This window comes from Rhinopithecus roxellana, chromosome 1, assembly GCF_007565055.1.
Source record: "Rhinopithecus roxellana isolate Shanxi Qingling chromosome 1, ASM756505v1, whole genome shotgun sequence".
Lineage (NCBI taxonomy): Eukaryota > Metazoa > Chordata > Mammalia > Primates > Cercopithecidae > Rhinopithecus > Rhinopithecus roxellana.
The window spans coordinates 123,874,027-123,893,050 of record NC_044549.1 but is presented as its reverse complement, the minus strand read 5'-3'; the positions used below and the strand labels follow the sequence as shown (position 1 = coordinate 123,893,050).

At 52.4% G+C, this 19,024-nt stretch overlaps 1 protein-coding gene across 2 annotated transcripts in view; it reads right to left on the bottom strand.

Annotated features, from left to right (window-relative positions):
* Positions 1–3,177: 3,177 nt before the first annotated feature.
* Positions 3,178–19,024, bottom strand: part of PKP1 (plakophilin 1) — a 49,290-nt gene continuing 33,443 nt past the window's right edge. The window contains exons 5-15 of one of the 2 annotated variants that reach the window (XR_747904.2): positions 18,272–18,479; positions 17,271–17,448; positions 15,738–15,852; positions 14,002–14,157; positions 12,947–13,123; positions 11,544–11,697; positions 10,997–11,183; positions 10,324–10,408; positions 7,285–7,391; positions 5,013–6,071; positions 3,178–3,902 (exon numbers count right to left, since the gene is read on the bottom strand). Coding sequence is in view for 1 of the 2 variants with exons in the window: in XM_010362688.2 (XP_010360990.1) it covers positions 7,317–7,391; positions 10,324–10,408; positions 10,997–11,183; positions 11,544–11,697; positions 12,947–13,123; positions 14,002–14,157; positions 15,738–15,852; positions 17,271–17,448; positions 18,272–18,479 (1,335 nt within the window). In the remaining variant the exon portion in view is untranslated. Of the gene's footprint in view, positions 6,072–7,284; positions 7,392–10,323; positions 10,409–10,996; positions 11,184–11,543; positions 11,698–12,946; positions 13,124–14,001; positions 14,158–15,737; positions 15,853–17,270; positions 17,449–18,271; positions 18,480–19,024 lie in introns of both variants that reach the window. The other variant, XM_010362688.2, reaches the window with a different exon arrangement.

Below are 19,024 nucleotides of genomic sequence, written 5' to 3'. Positions count from 1 at the left end.
CCTACTCTGCAGCATCCGGATGGAGATAGAAGGTCATTCATGCATGTCAGTGTCCACCCCCGCGGGGGTCACGGAATAGGTGGTCATTCTTCTGTGTTGTCCCCCATAGCCTTGCTATCCTCCAGGAAAACTCTGGGCCCAGAATGCAGCCAAGCGAGCCTAAACACGCATGGGCCCAGCGTGGGCCCCACTGGCCCTGGAGACCTGGTTGACATTTCCTTTCTGAGAGACGTGTAGAGACCAGGATTTTAATGGCCTTGTGTGCAGAGGGTGACATTTATACCCCAGAGATTTAGAACCACTTGGTAAATGCTGAAATGCTTTTTAGAAATTTTAAAAATTAATTCAGCAGCCATAAAACTTCTTAATGGGCCAATTAGAGGGTTTAGGAATGCCAGAAGCCTGAAATCCTTTCTGTATTTGGAATGTGTCTGCTGATCCAACATCAGTGGGGCTTGTCAGCTTTGACATGCTTCCCAAAGAGACTGGCATGTCACTTGGTGACATTCATACTCTGCCGAGGTCTGCAGGATGATGGGTTAGGGTGGAGGATACTGGCAGGAGTCCTTGAGGTATTTTTCACTCTGTGGCCCTGGCCTCATTACCTCCATATTCTAATCAACCAAACCACCAGCCCCAGACTAGATGATCCACACTGTAGTTTCTGGCATCTGATATTCCATCTATCAGAATTCTTCATTTGTTGGCATGTCTGCACAGCAACCACAGCTCATAAGATGTGTAATCTTACGATGCCTCGAGGTGCTGTGCGCTTCTGATTCATTAAAGATTTGGTTATGCACAGTATCGCCTTTGTGTCAGGCCTCTCCGAACATGTTTTAACACTTTGACAACTGGGCAGTCTCACGTGAGTTGACCAGAGCGGACTTGGGCTGGGACACAGGAGGCCTGAGTCTCAGGCTTGGTTCTGCCACACACTTGCTATGTGACTCTCAGCAAGTCACTTTTTCTCTTTGGTTCTAAGTGTCCTCATCTATAAATTGAAATGTAATACGCTGGGCTCTGCCTGTCTCACTAGAATGAAGCAAAGATCAAAACAGCAAACCAACACCCTAAGGCTTTGAAAGTGAAAGGGGTTAATGTATGGCCCCCCTCAAGTAAAAAGACTATTGTTATTATTAACGACTTCCGTTCACTCTTTCCTCCAACTGTGTTGGACAACAGAATGCTCTGCATTCCAAAAATGATGCACAGTGAATGCTTTTTCTCTCGTGGACAGAATCGGGTTCCAGGCCAGAATACTTCCAAAGGCAACAGGAGGAAATGGCTTTGGGGCTCAGGGTAGAGAGACCTGGAGGCAGCCTCGACATGGAGTCTGGGAGACTCAGCCTCCAGCACCATGAGACCTTTTCCTTGCCACAGCTTAGGCTGCCAGCTGCTCCTGGTGCCTCTCAGTTTGGTCTTGCCCATCTGTTCCTGGACCCTGTCACTCTCACTGGAAGTCCTCTGAAGGGGCCAGAGGGCCTGCCACCCGCTTGGCCAGGGACAGCTGAATTAATACTTCTGTAGCTTTTTGGCACTCCTACACTTTAAGTGCACCCACATCCCACATAAAATCTAATTTATTTACTGTTAGTTGTAATTTCCCAGTAATTATATCACATGTGGGAATTTTTAGGAAGTGAGACAAGTAATCCGCAAATTGTTTCCAGTTGTTTATAAATAATAGATGTAACAATGGTGGTGATGTAATATTGCATTTTACATTGCAGCATAGTTACACATAGATTACTATATGGCAGTGGTAGGAACATGCAATAGGAATGAATGAATCTTGCAAACATATTGTTGAGATAAAATAGCCAGACATAAAAACGGACTTACTGTTGACTGTTGACTCCCTTTATATAAAGTTCAAAAATAGGCAATATTAACCTATGGTGTTACAAGTCAGGACAGTGGTTACCCTTGGGGAGGAGGATAGTGACCTGAAGGGGTCTGAGCAGGGTTTTGGGTACTGGTAATGTTCAATTTCTCAATCTGGGTGCTATTCATTTGTGAAGCTTCATTGAGCTGCATGCATTTGCAATTGTACATGTTTCTGCATGCATGCTGTATTTCAATGAAAGCTTAGCAATCTAAACATTTGTTGATAGTAAATTTATAACTTGATCTCATGTTTTGGAGCCAATACATGTTTTTCAGGTCTCAAAACATTTTTCAGATGTCCCAGGCCTCGTGTATTTAACAGTCTGGGCCACAGATGGGCCATCTTCTTCTTGTCTGTGGTACAGCTCCTTCTCCCCGACCTCTCTGGACATCACTGAACTGTGGGATGGTCCAGGAGGTCAGGGCCATGGGCTGTAGGGGAGGCCTTGCCAGTCACCACCCTTTCAAATTGGGAAAAGCTCACATTCAGCCCTTCCCCAAGCATCCTGACCTTCTCTACCCAGGCGGCCCTGACTGGCACTGATGGCCCACGGTGGTTATGTCCACACCATTACTTGGAATTCACTACACATGCCTCAGTTTCCTTATGCTTGTCTTGTCCCTTATGAGACTTTTGAGGTTGGGGCCCATCACATCCTTTGTTTTTGTGACCCTCCAGCACCCAATACAGAACCCCGGTGGACTAGGCATTCAATAAACATCAGCTCCAGCTGGGCACAGTGGCTCATGCCTGTAATCCCAGTGCTTTGAGAGGCAAAGACAGATGGATCACTCGAGTCCAGGAGTTCGAGACCAGCCTGGGCAACAGAGTGAGACCCATAGTGGGAGGCTAAGCTGGGAGGATTGCTTGAGTCCTCCAGCCTGGGCAACAGAGTAAAACCCTGTCTCAAAAAGTAAGTAAGTAAAACTAAATAAACAACAACTCCTTGACCTTCATCTTTGGATTTCTCTTTTTCCCACAGATACCCTGACCTGGATGGGTTCAGGCTTGGGGACATTTACAAGCTGTGTGACCCTGGGGGTATTTGTTCCTTCCCTCAGTCTTGCTTTACTTATTTTATAAATCAGGACAGCAATCCTAGTGTCATGGAGCTGTGGTGAGGCTCAGATGTGCTGCTGTAGAGCAGGTGTCCATGGATAGCGCTGTCCCTGTGCCCTCGGGTGGCATTCTCAGTCCTTGCCTGGTACAGGGTAAGAGGAGATCACGGAAGGAAATGAGTAGCCCCTTCATCCCTCAACAGCACCCCAAAGAATCTACTCCTCGAAAAAGTTCAAAGAAACACTAGCAATTTATTGATTTTCTATGTTTCCAAAAAAGCAAATACATTAGTGTGTCACACAAGGAAATTGGGCCTGGCCAGCACAAGGTTCCTCTACAAATATGAAACAAGGGGAGGGTGGGCTACAGGGATGCTCCAAGATCCCTCACAGCAGCCCCCGGCTTCCCTTCCCTGCCCACCCCAGCCACAGTCCTGGTCCTCCCAGCCAGCTCAGCCAGGTTCTGAGGTGGCCACTCAGAGAGCAACGCTGCCTCTTGGGTCCCCAAGAGGAGTGTGGAGTCAGGGCTGCTAGTGTGGTCCCCACTGCAGAGGTGGCTGGATTTGTCATTGGCCACCAGCACAGGAGATCCCAGGGTCAGGGTAGGGGCAGAGTCTGTGTCCTTTCTCATTTGGCCCCTAATTGGAACTTCTTATTTTGGGCATTGGCCCTGGTAGTGTGAGGTCAATGTGGACTTAAAATTCTGAGACGTGTGTCAGCTACATGGAGCCTGGCAAACTCCTTGCTCTCTTTCTCTAAGAAAAGCCCCTCTCAGTTTTGCCCCTCCCAAAGTGACAGGCCTGGGTCAGTGGCCCGGGTGACCTGAGCTGGCCTGGGAGGGAACGAGCAAGGTCACCAAAGGAAGGCCTGCCCTAACTGTCCACCTCAGCCCCTGAGGTCTGGAAGGCTGCCTGGTTCCCAGGGCAGGGGCTGGGCCCATGGGGCTCTTCATCCTGTGGGGGTGGGAAGAACATGAGGTGAGGGGCTGCAGGAGGCCAGGGTAGTGCTAAGGGGAAGGGGCATCTGCCTGGGTTGGTAAGTTTCACATGCAGAGGTGCGTTTCCCCTCCTGCCCTGATCAGACTGCACATCCCCCACCCCGGGGAGCCCTAAAGCCAAGGACTCGTGTCTCCGCTTTCTTCCAGGAAAACATAAGCTGCATGAGGACAGGGATGTGGTCTGTTTTCTTCCCTGATGTAGTCTAAGTGCTTAGGACACTGCCCAGCACAGATTGGTGTGCCATAAATACTTTTTAGGAGAAGAATTCCTCTGGGTTCTGATGGCAACAAAGGAGGCCCCGGAAACCTATGCCCAGGACAGTCTAGGGAGACCAGGCTCCACGTGGTTCCCTGAGAGGGAGAGGTGGGCCAAGAGTGGGCCTCCCAGTGTAAGCAGAAGCAAGGGACAGACCCACAGTACCACAGCACAGCTGGCTAATGACCGGGGACACCTCTCGGAGGATAGCATTCTCACATGTCTGGCTTCCCCCATCTCAGTTGTCATACTGAGTCCACATCGGTGTTTTCCAGCTCTGATTGCTGGGGCAAGAGGTGGGTTTGGACTCGGGGGTGGTGCAGAAGAGGAAGAGACTTGGGAGGAGGCTGAGAAGGGGTGGGGAGGAGGAGCATCTTATATTCTTCTAGAGAAGGGCACAGACCAGGAAGTTAATTCCTCTCTAATACCAGCAATGCTAGCATGGAGGTAGAGGCTGGAAGGAGGAAGGCTTGGGAGCACTGGGCTCTACTCTGTCCTAGTGTACACCAAGGGCTGTCCACACAGGTTTTCTTATAAGGCCTTCGGGAGCCGTCCTGCTACTGCTCGTCTGAAGTGCACAGAGTCTGGGGGCTCGATGTGGCTGATGCCCCTAATGGCCCTGTTTATCACATCCCCTGTGGGTTTCACAGAGTGGAGACACGACAACTGGGGTCAGGGGAAGTGGAGGATGGCCCCTGGCTGGGATGTGGGCTTGCAGGTACCCTGATATGGCACTTTCCTTTCCTAGTCTACCCAAATTCCCCCCCTCCAAGTCTCCTGGGACCCCAAACACCCCCTCACTTGACTCACAGCAGGCTTGGTGGAAATATCTTCCTGGTTAATTTATATACCCCAACTCCATCCCATTAGAAGCCAGAATAGGTGTATACACAGCCCCGCCTGTTCCCCTCTCCACTGGGAATATGAAGACCAAACAGCCATTCCCAGAACAGCTCTTGGGAAAGATCTGCAATAAAATAGCCTTGTTAAAAAATCATTTTTTACCTTCTTTCTCCTGCAACAAGTAGATTACAAGACCTCTGAATGCAGGGCCTTTGCAGGCTCAGCCTGCTCTGATGGGCACACAGAGGGTGGCAGGCACCATCTTTCAGCTCCTACTCGCCTGAGCAGGCCTCACTTGGCAAAGTATGCGAAAGTGTCCTGCTGTCCTCTGGAGCCCCACACCTGCCCAACCTCAGTCCTTGTGGTGCTGTAGGAGGGGTGGCATCATCAGACACACCAGATTTTCCCATGCGATACACCAGACCTCCCTTCCTGGAAAGCAGTCTCATAAGCGGGGAGGCTGGCCCAGCCCCAGTTACTCCTGCACCCTCAGATACCGCTGGTAGGAAGCCTGCAGGACTCCTCTGAGGGCCTGACTGCAGTAATGGCCCCCTTGCCCTGGCACCATACATTTCAGGAACTATGAGCCGCTCACCAAAAAGCACATGTTGTCCTTGCCTATGAGTAAGAAACACAGGAGAGTCCTTTTCGCCACCTTACGAGCTGCAACAAAATAGCTTACCCAGCTTTTTGCAGTTTGTGGTTATGCTTTGACACTCACACATACACACACCCACACGCACATGCATGCACACACTTACATTATACACATATATATACCATTTCTCAGAGGAAGAAATATTGACATCACATATAAGCCCCTTTAACTCAAGAAAGCCCCCCCAACCTCCCTAACCCCCATTGCCTGCCAGTTCCCGCAAGGAAAAAAAATCTAAAAATATTTCCGTTATCAACAGTTTTTAGGTTTCTTCTCAGTTTTTTGTGAACTTTTCCAAATACTGCACAGGATGGACAGAAAACCCCATCCAGTGAGGCCTGAGGGCTTCTCAGCTGGGTCATATCTTCCTGGAAAAGGAGAAAGTCCTCCAGTTAGTGTTTACAGTGAGATGTTTCCATACCACAAGCCCAGCCTGTACTGCCACCCTCTTCTCACATCGGCCCTCAGGTGTGCCCTGGCCTGAGACTGGATTCAGGGCAGCCTTAGACACATTTATAGGTTGTCCTGTGGATTCAGAAGCTTGCCAGCTTTGTCTGCCACCCTGCCCCACTGTTCCCTGTCCACTGTGTTCCTCACTAAGCAAGAAGCTGGTGTTCATTAAGGATCTGCCGAACCGAATCTCTTTCCCCTTTTCCGCCTTCAAGTTGTTGCAGCTTGTTTACCAGGAGAGGATATCTGAAGTCTTATTTAACCTTCATCCAGACCAAAGTTACAGTCCTCTCTCCCCACCAGGGGTTGGGGTAGGAGATGCTGGCAGACAGCCTGGCCAAGAGGTCCCCCTCAGCCCAGGAGACCCTGTCTTGATCCCAGGCGATTTGCAGATGGCTCCACACGGGGCTGCCTCTGAGGCCCCTCTCTAGGGGTGACAACATCTGGCTGGAGTATCTATTTGTGATTCTCAGTTTACCTGCATCAGAAACACTTTAGATACTTGTTTAAAAATAGACTTTCCTAGATCCCACTCCAGGGCTATTGAGTCAGAATAGCTGGGGTTGGGCCAAATGTGTGCATTTTAGCAAGCAATCCAGATGATTCCAATGAACACTAAGGTCTGCAAGCCTTTCTCATAGGATTGGTTCTGAGTTTTTGGGGCCTAGAATCATCAGCTGGAAATAAACTTGTCCATACTGGACATGTGCAGAGACTGGAAAGTGAATTATAAAAGGATAAAAAGGTGAGCTGTGGATGACCAAGCCCAGAATGACATATTCTAGAACTCCAGTTATCCATATTGTAGAACTCACTGTAGTCCATGTGAATGGCACCACCTGTGTTGTTCAGTGTGCAATCTACACATTTGTACCTAGCAGTCCTGCCCAGACCCTCTGACCCCTCTGACACTCCTAGGACATTATACACCCCTAACGTCCTGAAGGTGGGACAACCCATGCCCCTAGCCAAGCAGTCTACACAACTGCTTGTGTTGTCCAGAGTCAGGCGAAAGGATGCTTCTGTGTTCCTGGGAGCACAGGCCTAGCCCCTGTCTCTGAGACTGGCTGAGGCTATTGCAGTGGTCCCGGAGGCATCCCTCGCCCAGAGGGTGGGGCGATTGATTCTTACCTGCAAGCCTAACTTGCTTGGACAGCCTCTTCTTAGAATCGGGAGGTGAAGTTCCTGAGGCTGTTGGCCCCAGCTAAGGTCCCCAGCATGTTCCTATCGAAACCTTGCTGCAAAGGGAGAAACAGCAACCAAATGACACAAAACTGGATGGGGCTTGCTGTGGGGTCAGACACTGACCACTGCCCTCCCAGAGCATCCTCGGCTCACATAGCCTCTGCTCTCATTGCTAAATACATGCGTCAGGGCTAAAACCAGCCTCAGTAAATGTGCAACCAAACATAATAACTCTCAACGAGTTGGTGAAATGTGTTTGAACTTCCACTGACACATTTGAATTTCCTATTTGCATTTGCAGAAACCTGAGTCAAGGCATGAGGATTTAGGTTAGTATTATTTTTAAAACAGAGCAACAATCAAAATCAGATTAGAGACGTTGTCAGTTGTTCTTCCCTCTGACCATCTCTATCTTTTTTTTTTTTTTTTTTCAACAATTCTGACAAGAGCTCTTGGGCAGAGAGGACATGCCCAGTGTTTCTCAAACAAAGGAGCAGGGGGCTGGCACTGGTAAGAAGCTGCTGTGCTAGAAGGTTCTGTTTACTTGTCTGTTCTCCACCTCCAGCCCCACTAGCCCCTAAGCGCCTGCTGGATGGAGAGTGAGTCTTGTTCCTGTTATTTCTCCCAGCATACAGCAGGTGCTCAAGACATGCTTCCGAGTGAACGTGGACAGCATGATTTGAATGCAGCAATAGGCCCAGGTGCCCTTGAAAAGAAGGTCCTGCTGCCAGCCCTGAGCTCTGAGCGCCAAGTCAGCCATCACCGACCTGTGGGAATAGGAGGGGAGATGGCATAGGGGATCCGAAACAGCAGGTGGTTCAAAGCCCTGCTCCTCCTGTCTTTAGGCATGTATTACATGAGCCATTTTCCTTCTGCAGATTTGCATGCTCATTCCTGTCGAGCTTGGCTCATGTCCTGACTCACTGAATCAAGACAAAGTCCTTGGACCCTGATTCCCTATTCAGCAAAATGGATACAAGCCATGTGGCCTGTCTCACCTGTGCTTGTGACAACTCAATGCATGATGGATGTGAAGGCCCTTTGGGAACAGAAGCACCAACTAGATCATGCCCAGGACGGTTGTCAAGCACAGCTAGAGGGAGGAGTGGAGACTGAATGGGGACGCTGGTTCCCAAAGGCATGTGTAGAAGGGAATTCCCACCAAGAGCGATGTCAGTGGATTCTCTGTGTGTCTTAGGCCGGGGGTGGACTCCATTTGTGTTTTGGGGTAAGCTGAATGCTTTGGACCACCACTACACAGTGGGAGGAAGCTCTCACCAGTCCTCCTTACCTGCCTCCCCGTCTTCCTTTGTCTATCTGGCAGCTGCCATTTGCCAAGCCCACCCCCAATGCAGTGCTGTTGGAAAGGAGCTCTGGAATGTCGCATGGAGAACAAGGGCCACTCTTTGCTGTGACCTTCAGATTTCCCCAATCATCTTTGGACACCATGGGTTCATGGGTCTCCCTATTGTCCCCTGCCATGCTGGAGGAAGAGCTGTGCTTCCCTCTGCCCCAGGCTGCTCAACTGATCCCCAGTCTTCCCAGTCTTCCATCCCCATCTTTCTCCCTTCTTTGCCTACTCCCTCTCCTCCCATGACAGAGATGCTTGAGTCCCCTCTGTCTTTAAACAGATCTCTTTTTACCCACTCTTTGGCTTCTTCTTCTCCAGGCTAAATTGCAGTGAGCAGCATCTCCTCTCAGCAACTCCACGTCCATCCCCACCCACTGCCTTGCCCCCTGCAGCAAGCCCCATGTGGCTCCTTTTGCTTGCCCAGCAGTGCTCCTGAAGGGCTCCAGAGACTTCCGAAGCACCAGATCCAGAGCCTTTCCCAGTGTCCATCCCCTGGTCCTCTAGGCAGCGCTGGGAACTGATGCCCTGCCTTCCTTAGAGCTTCCTCTTCTCTCACCAGGTCTTCAGCCCCTTCTGGCACCCTACACAGTTCCCCCTTTCCCTGGCCTTTCCTCCTTGTCCCCAGCAGATGGTCTTCATATTTCTGTCCTGTCCCTCAAGACTTTTCCATACACATGTATCCCATGGTGGTCTTGCCTGTTCTCATGGCTTTGCCTGCCTGAACAAAGCACCACTCTGTATGGTAGCTCTGGCCCCTCTGCCAGGGCCCGCACCACCTCCAGCCTGGTCTCCCATCCAAGTCTTCCAAACTCAACCTCTCCAAATTGGGATCCCTCTTCCTCCCATCTCAAAGCCTTCTCAGCCTCTCCACGTCTGATCTGTCTTTGTGAATGTAACCATAGTCTTCAAGCTAAAAGCTCCAGCCTAATCAGCCCCACCGCTCCGTTTCTTCTGCCTCCTGTCCTTTATGTCCATGCTCATCACTGAGGAATGGGAAAGAAGGGGCCATGTGAAGATGTCCTACAACAAGACCTTATACCCTAGAGGGCTCTGCCCCTGGCTAGGTGGGGAGGGATTGAGGAGGCCAAGGTCACCACAGGACAAGGACAGCAGGCTCCAGGCTTCTCAGCCCACCCTGCCTGGCTCACACATGTGGGATTAGTCTTTCTAGTGCTGCTTTGATCGTGAGACCCTCTATTCAAAACTTTGAATGGTTCCCCAGTGCCAAAGGTGCAAATCCAAGCTCTTCAGTCTGAAATTAAAAGGGCTTTGTAACCTAGCCCAAACCTACATTTCTAGCTGGAGTGCACCCCATGCCCTCAAGAGACTTGTGTGCTTTCTGTCCACTCTGCTTTTCAGTTTGCTGCTAAAGGATCCCACCACAGGCCTCTCACACATTTCCTTGATTTCCTCTGCCCTCCATGTTCTCAGCACCCCTCGCAGATCCCAGAGCCCAGAGACTCGATCAGAATATTCATCACATTCATTTTCATGTAGAAGCTGTCTTTGTTTCTCAGACTGTCCCGAAGGGCAGGGGCGTTTCTCCAGTGCCCAGCCCAGAGCCCAGCATATGCCAGGTCCTCTGCTCATGAGCAGGAAGAACCTCAGAAGAGGATGATGTCCTGAGCTCTTACCTGTCTGAGGACACCCTGCAGTTCCTTGCTGGACCACATGTCAGACAGGAGAAGCCGGGCGGCTTCTGCGGCCTTGGGTGAGGCACTGGGCAGGTGAAAAGTGCATTTGTGAGATGAGATTCCAGGAGGCGTGAGAAGGAACACCCTCTTCCCTCCCACCCCCACTGCCAGGGACTGGACACAGGGGAGGCCTCAGAGGAGGCCTCAGGTGTGCAAAAGAGAGGAGCCCCATTGGGGTGTGGTGAGCCTGGTCACCCTATACAGTGGGCACAACCCCATGACCCTGCCCACCTAGAGCACCCCAGGACTCTCCTCAGGGGCCATGAGGGGGCAGAGCTCTTCCACTCCAGTCCCCAGCCTTGTCCTGGGAAGAGGCAGCCCCACAGAACAGGATAAAGTCCCTATTCAGTTGGACCTGCTGTCCCATGCCTCCTGCTGGCCCAGTGTGTTGCCTCTTCCCTCCGTGCAGCCCTGGGGCCTGGATGCTAGACCCTTTGCTCCACGCATTCTCGGCTTCTGGAACTTCTCCTCCATTCAAGCCTCTCCCGTCCCTGGCTCCTCCTATCCTGGGTGCTTTCCCTGCTCCATGGAGAGCTGCAGGACTGCCTCCTGCTGTGCAGGGTGAGGAGGGGCTCTGACTGGGGTGCAGCCCGTGGGAGCACCCCCCGCCCACCTGTTGCGGCACAGGTTGATGATGTTGTTGAGCATGCTGCTGGAGAAGTACTGCTTGGCCAGCTGTGGCTGCGAGGCCATCAGGTTCCTCACGGTGTAGCAGGCCGAGGATAAGATGTCTTCAGAGTTGCTGGTATTGCCAGTGTGGCTGGTGAGGAGCCTGGTCACCTCTGGGAACACCTGGTTCCCTGGGAGAGGAAGGAGTTGGGGCACAGGGTCAGGATGACTAGGGAAGGAGGGGCTGAGGGGTTCCCGCTGGGGCCACACTCTTGGATAGCCTTCTGCCAGGCTCTGAGCCAGGGGGCCCTCAGGGCTTCCTGGCAGCTCAAACTCAGGGCTCAGAGACCCAGATAGGACTTTTGCAGATCTGCTCCCAGCCCTCAGGTGACAGGCTCCCCACTCCTGTCTCCACACCTGTCTTTGGCTAGCTTCCTTTCCTGGAAAGCTCATCCCAGGGAATGGCTTAAAAGATGACCTTCAAGCAGGCTTTGAATTGTAGGGAGCCTGCCATATCTTAGCTAGAGGGGGAGGAGAGAGAGGGACCTTACCCATCACTCTGTGCAGCACAGGGTGGCGGGACATGTTGCTCAGGAGGGAGGCTCCGGACCGCACCACATCAGAGTTGCCAGATTGCAGGAGGCGGGCAATTTGTGGCAGGCCCTTTTCCTTCAGCCCAATCAACTGGCTCATGCCACTGGACATCTAAGAGAGAAGGAGCAGGTAAGGAGCTAGCCTGTGGCTTCCCAGGCACCATGGCAGGCAGAAAGGGGCAAGGAATCCCAAAGGCAGACATCCCAGAACCCTTTCTCTTTCATGTTGGAAGCACTAGCAGACACAAAAATCTGCTCACATGTGGGTAACAACAGAAACCTAGGCTAACATGCACCTCCCCTTTCCCAGCCCTGATCCCGTCTCCCGGATCAACCTGCAGACCAGATGGGTGGAGAGAGGGAAGTTTCATTTCCCCTACTCATAGTAACCCAGAGTCAGCTTCTAGACTAACCCAAGTGTCCAGTGCTGCTCTCTCACCCCACTGTCTCAGCACTGCCCCCATTATGTCTCCCCACACTATCTGCCCATGTGAAACTATACGGTCAAGGGTATTTGTCAGTTATACAGCTGGCCTTCTTCCAACTTTCTTACCTCTTTAGAATCCAACACATATTTGTTGAGGGCTTGCTTGAGAAAAGAGGGCTAAGAGAGGGTCTGGGCCCACATGGAGACAGAACTGGGGTCCCCTAGAGGTAGGCCAGTTCACCCAGACCTTTAAGCAACAGAGCCACCCTGGGTGTAACAGGTCTAGGTGGATTTGGTGTTCTCAGAGCTGCCCAGCCTCACTCCTCACAGCCACAGAAGTTCTCCGCCCTCGGTCCACTCTAGTGCTGCTGCTGCTCGGTTCCCTTGTCCTAAGTAAAGCTGGAGAATAGTTGGCTGCCTGGCCCATCTCAACTCTTCTTGATTGCAAACAGGTTTCCTCTGGCTTTGCCCCATATCACTGTGCCCTCCAAGCTACATACATTTGGCCTTAACATCTGCACGAATTCTGTCCAGTCTTCTCTGGACCTGCTTGGACCCCAAACCCTCTTTTTCCACCTTTGTGAGTTCAACAAATGGGCAACTCCTTTTGCCAAACACCCTCTCCACCCCATTCCCTAACCTCAAGCAGGGCCCAGGAAGTCAGCCAGGGACCAGGAACCATGTGTCCAAGAGGATTGTGTGGCCATGGACTGAATCCAGCATTAGTGGGCCCACCCACTCTGCACCCCCCAGCAGCTCCTAAAGGGCAGAGGTGTTTCCCCAGTGCTCAGCCCAGAGCCCAGCATATGCCAGGCACTCTGCTCATGGGAGGCTCCGAAGCCAGGGGACAGGCTGGGGGGAAAGGAGGGAGCGGAGCCTGGACAGTGGCTGGAGGATGGGGCCGCTGCGGGAGAGAAGGTACAGCCCCACTCACCAGCCCCTTGCTGGCCGTCAGGTTCTGCAGGGCACCCGCACAGGCCTCCAGGGTGGCATCTTTCTTGCTTTTGCCCATGAGGTTCAGGTAGGTGCGGATGGCATCTGAATGGTACAACCAGCCGCTGCCCTTGGGGTTGGTCTCTTCCTCGGGCAGGGGGCAGTCGTAGTTGTTGTTCTGAAGATAAAGAGCATGTCGGGGGGTCAGTGGGAGCCTCGTGAGAGGACACAACCTGGGCATTCTCTCCCCGTCCCCCCAGCCTCAGAGTCGTGGTTCCAGATAGGGCGAGCTGAGGAAGCGCCTGCGGAGGCAGGGAGCCTAGGACAGCCCCGCTGCACCCCTTTCCTCTACGCACTGCAGCAGCTCTGTGGGATGCAGGAATGGGCCATCGTCCTCCAGACCATCCCAGGATGTGGGAGAAGAAAGCATCCTGGCATTTTGGGAGCTATGCTCCAGGGCAGCCTTGGTCCAAACCTTCCAGATACGTGGGGCTGCTTTGGGCTCTCCCATCATGATGCTTCCTCCTCTTCTAGACTTAGAGAGTAGGTTTGACCCAGCCTGGGCCAACGGGGGTGGTCTGGGACCTGGATTCCACAGCTGGGTCCAGTGAAGGAGGGCTGACTACCCATCCCCGGCAGGCTTCTGCTTCTGGGAAAGCCTGGGAGAGCTCAGGAGATGGTGGGAACCAAGGCCAGAAACGGTGAGAGTTCTGGCTTTCCTCAGATTCTCAAGGGCAAGGGAGAAGATCGGGGAGACTTGACCCATTATACAGTAAGAAAGACCAAGGCCTGCAAACAGAGGGCTGGAGTTTTTGACCTCTAAGGTGGTCTGAGCCCTTATACTTCCAAGAACAGATTTCCCCTTATGCAAGATGAATGGCCTCTACTCAGCTCCTGGCATGCAACATGAGCCCCAGGCCAAGGCGTTGGCACGGGCCTGTCCCTTAGGGCTGGTTTCGGGCTCCAGGAGGGCCCAGAGGAAAGGGCAGATAAGGCAGTGACTCCTGGTAGGATGCTCGATGGGGCGGGCTCTGGCCCTGCTGATGCTGTACTCACCATCATCTTGTCGCTCTTGTTGCTGAAGCAGCCAGTGGAGGACTTCTCGGTGTAGGTATTGCGGGCGTTATACTCCAGCTGGCGGTAGCGAGTGGGCACCTCAGCATCCAGGCGGTAGGAGAGGTTGTGCAGGACACACATGCAGTTTTCCACGGACTGGGGACCAAGGAAAGGCATGGGCCTGAGCCTCTGCCCAGCCAGACAGGCTCCTGGCCTAACACCTACCCTAACTAATAAGAGAGCAGAGGCACCTGGGCTGCATCAGGAACAATGAGTGCAGGCACCACCACACTCTCAGCCTGGAAAGTCTTCCAGGGCCACCTCTGTGACCTGAGTTTGAATCTGTCATTTCCTGGCTGCATGAACTTGACTGGCCTCACTTCTCTGGGTCTCAGCTATCTCAACTGTAAAATGGGACTACAATCATCCACTTCACTAAGGTATTGGGAAGATGATACAGAGAAAGCACTTATCACAGGGCCTAGCGTGTAGTAGAACTGCTGTGGACAACATGCCAATGGGCAGACTGGGATGCTGAAGAATGTGTCTTTTTTTCCCAGAACAAACTCCTCCAGAAGAAGCCCCATGCCTCTAGATTCCAAAGCCATCCAGTGCACCCCTCATTCCTTCTTCCTATGGCCAGTCCTTAGCTGTCAATGTCAGCGGTGCTAAGTCAACAAACAGCAACACCGGGAGCCCAGGGCTTCATCATGGCATGGGCCCAGATCTTCGTCAATCTCCTTTGGCTAAACCTCCAGGACTAGGGTTTGGGGGCAGCAGATTTACCCTTCTAATGATGTTTGGCCCTTGCTGGGGTCTAAGGGAATCTGACTTCCAGGGCTTGGGGTTACACAGGTGTTGGGGATGTTGTGCCCAGAGCAGAAAAGCATCTTGCCAGTTGGAACCAGGCCGAGCAGCCCAGCGTCACTGCTCTCCTCTGCGACCCTGCTGTTGTTTCCAGTGGAGGGAGCAGGAGATAAAATCCCTCCTCATGGAAACTGTGCTGAGAACCCAGATGCTGTGATGCCAGCCAGTCCCCTGGCAATCTGGGGCCTGCTGGACCTCACTATCTCCTGAGCCACTGTCCTGCCATGGTGGGGACATCTCAGCCTTCTGTTTATCTGCCCTCCACGATTTTGTTTTCTCTCTGTTTGTGCTGTGTCCAGAAGTCCAGAGAGGGCAGGAAAGGTGACCCTGCCAATGGCTTTTCTGGGAGGCAGTGGGAAGATAGCAGTGGCAGAAAGAGTCTCATCTCAAGGGGACACTAAGCCCTGGGGACACCAGTATGGATTCCTCGGGGCTGTGGGGCAGGGCTCAGGGCCACGGGACAGGGCTCGGCACCGCCAGTGAAGTGCAGCCAGCAGATACTCGCTGGGAGCTTCCTCTGTGCCAGGCCCTCTTCGTGTTTTGCTTATTAACTAATCGAGCCTTTCAGACAACCCATGAGTTGATATGATTATGACCATTTCCATTAGAGTGAAGAGTGAACTGGGGAACAGAGAGATGAGGGAAGCAGCTGCATCGACTACACTTGTAAGTGAGGGAGAGTGGATTTGCATGGGCACGCTGTCCTCAGAGCCCACCCCTGTAGCCACACTGGGCCCTGCATCCAGATGCCCCTTCTACCACCCCTGACTCTGTGCTACTGTCTTGTCACTGGGCCAGGCCTCAAAGGCACCCAGAAAACGTAGGGGGCTGGGCCTAGGGGTCAGGGTGCCACCAGGGGATGCACTCACCTTGTCGTCACAGCGGCTGGCCGCTACACAGTTCTGGACATAGGCCATGAGGGAATCAATGAGCCCTGAGTAGTTACGCATGGTCTGGCGGCCTGCATCGGCCGAGCTCAGGTTCCTGGGGAAGAGAACAGAGAGTGGGAGAGGGCAGAGAAAGGGGGAAGAGAGAACAGGGAAGGTAGAGACAAGAAAGTGTGGTGTAGGACAGGAAGGAGAGAGAACAGGCAGGGGAGGGGAGGGCAGAGAGGAGACGACAGGGTGGGGATTGGAAGTTGTAGTAGGAGGAAGGAAGGAGAAGAGGAAAGGGAGGAAAGGAGTGAAGGGAGGAAAAGACGAAAAAGGAAGGAAAGAGAAACCATTTAGCCAATTCCACCTGGCCCTGGCTGAGGCTGAAATGAGGTCTCATTTGCACTCAGTTCTTTTCCTCCTTCACTCTGCCCAGTAACTTTATAATTGGCAATGGCTCCATGTGGCAATGGTCCCTCTGCAGCTGCAGCCCAAGGCCCACACCCTGCTAAGCCAGAAGCTCCCACATGCCCAGTCTCTTTCTGTGGGGCAGGAAGAAGCCCTGTTGATGCTGGATCAGCAGTGGAGCTGGGGGTGGCCAGGCTGGGCACCAGAAGCTCCCTCTCCTCCCAAGTCGTGTTCTGCCCCTAGCAGTAGGCTCATTCCCAAGCAATCTGGGCTCATCAGCCTGGTGCAGGTGGGGTGTGGCTGCTGCTTGCTACCAATAGCACATCAACCCCATAAAACTCTTAATTACCCTCACTTTTCATCTCCCCAGCCTCTCTGCTTCTTGGAGGCTGCTACTGGAGGCTGGCAGGGAGAAACACAAGTTGAGACACAGAGGCACATGCCAGCTGCACCCACCACTCTGAAGGGGGGTGGTTCTCAAGAGCTGGGAAAGACAACTCCCATTAAAGCAAGCTGGGACCCTAAAAGGGATCCTGCTCCAGGGTTCCAAGCCCTGTACAAGCCGCCCCTCCACACCCACCCCTCTCGCCAGCTTGTAAACCTCTGCTTCTAGAACAAGCCCTCCCACCAGCCCCATAGGGGCTTTGCCACACCCTGATACGGAACTTAGGCAACTTTGGGCGAAGCAGTGCTATCTTCATGCCAATGAACACGGCAAACAGTTTTAACACCACAGCTGGGAAGTGACTCATTAGCAACCCATCGGTAGACTTTTGTCTAAAAGAACACTCTTCAAGATAGCACAAGAAATGCATTTTTTCATGGGGTGGAGGAGGGAAATGGTTGAACCAGTTTGGATATTCAGATCCAGGCATTTCACGCTCAGATTCCTGATTAATGTCCACTGCATTCTCTCAAAGCAGGTGGTAGGGTCCTGGGCCTTATCCAGATCCAGGGAAGTTAGGAAGGTCTGAGTCCCTGTGTCTTGGAGCCTGCCCATAAGAGCGAGTGCCAGGTTGTCTGTTACGTTCTATGCACTGGCTGAATGTTAGCTGAGATGGGGCTGTCTGGGGAAGGGCCCAAGGCTGGCACAAAAAGATCCCATGTATCTTCTTCTCTCACCTCAAGCAGCCTGTGGCATTGAAGAAGACCTCAGGGTCCACCGCTTCCCGGGACATGTTGCTATTGCCATCGCACCAGCCAGAGAAGGGGATGATGACGCGGTCGGCCAGAACAGGCAGGGCGTCGGCAATGAGCTCCTCCTTCAGCTCGTCAGTGGAAGACAGGTTCCAGAGCAGCCCTGGGGGGCAGAGACCATCATCCCAATTTGTGCCAGGCTCAGGATGCCCTAGGGACCGAGGTAACAGCCCCAGCCTGGACTCTAGCAAATGGGCCCTACTGAAATGTCACCTTCCAGGTAGCCCTGGTCTATAGAACCTATTGTCTGACTGTTTCATGAGATCATTTCTCAATGTCCCAACCAGACTGAAGGTTCCTTGAGGGCAGGGAACATCTCAGAGTTCTCTGTCAAGGCCAAAATTATGCATGTGGAAAGTGATCAAAAAATGTTTGATTAATCAGTGGTTTTTAGTGTAAATTTTAGCACCTGGAATCTTCTAACACAGTCTCTTTTCCACCTAAAAGTTACTCCAGAAATACTTATCAATTATTACTCTGTACATGGTCTGATCTTCCCAGTCCAATTCTAGGTCTTCATGGTGACCTCTTCCTCTTGTGCCCCCCACCTTGAGAGCTTACCATATTTCTTGAACACAGCGTAGGTGCTTAAGACCTGTTAACCCCTTCCCCCCTCAGTCTTACTCTCTTTCCATCACCTGGGAATCCCAGGGCTTGTGGAATATGATCTTTCCAGGACATGAGCCTTCCTCCTTTTGCTCTTTAACCTCAAAAAGATGGTGACCCCTTGTGTGTGTGCAGACCACCCGAGGTCACCCTCTGGACACCCCTAATTGGTCCAAGGCCAGTGTCACTAAACTCTCAGGATATTGGCCCTAGGTCAAATCTGCACAGCTGTGTCTTGGCCCAGCCTGGAGAGACTGAGGCCATAGCCAGTGGCCTTGCCCAGCCCCCCACGCTGGCTCTCCATGGCCGTGGCATCCTACCGGTCAGTTGCTTCTGGATCTCGGCGTTCCCAGTTCTCCTCAGGAGGGTGACTGCCTCGCGGATCCCCTTCTGCCTCCGGGTCTCCAGCTTATTGGTGGTGCTCCTGAACACCAGGTTGCGCAGGGCCCCTGCCGCGGCCTGCTGGACATTCTGGTTGGGGCTGCGGAGGAGGTCCACCAGCTTGCAGATGCCTCCCAGCTGATAGACCTGCCAGGAGAAAGTCGCCACACTGCCTGGTCAAGGGAGATGAGGCTGATCTAGTTATTCTCTACTCAAAGCTGACTTTTTTTTTTTAAGACCAAAAAATCTATCAGTTCAGAAATATTCCAGTCCACCAAAATAAATAAACAGTGTGAGGTCATGATAACTGACCCAGACCAGGAGGCGAAAGACCTGGATGCAGATCCTAGCTCCCATATCCTAGCTCCCATATCCTAGCTGGGAGACCCTCAGCTAGGGTCCCTCCTCTTTCCTGAGTCCTGCTTTCTTCCTCTGGAGAATGATGGTGAGGACCTGATAAGAAAGTGGATATAAATACATTTCAAAATCCTAAAGCAGAATACAGACATAGAAACGGATACAAACTTATCCGGGACTCTGGGAAACACATTTCTGACACTACATCCTTGGGCCGAACTGAAGAGCCCTGTAGTGTCCTTCCTGCCAGCAAAGCTTTGGAAGCGTCAACAGGGCCTATTTTCTACCATAAAATGCCTGGAGAGAGAAGGGGAGTGGGAGAGAGGAAGCGGGTA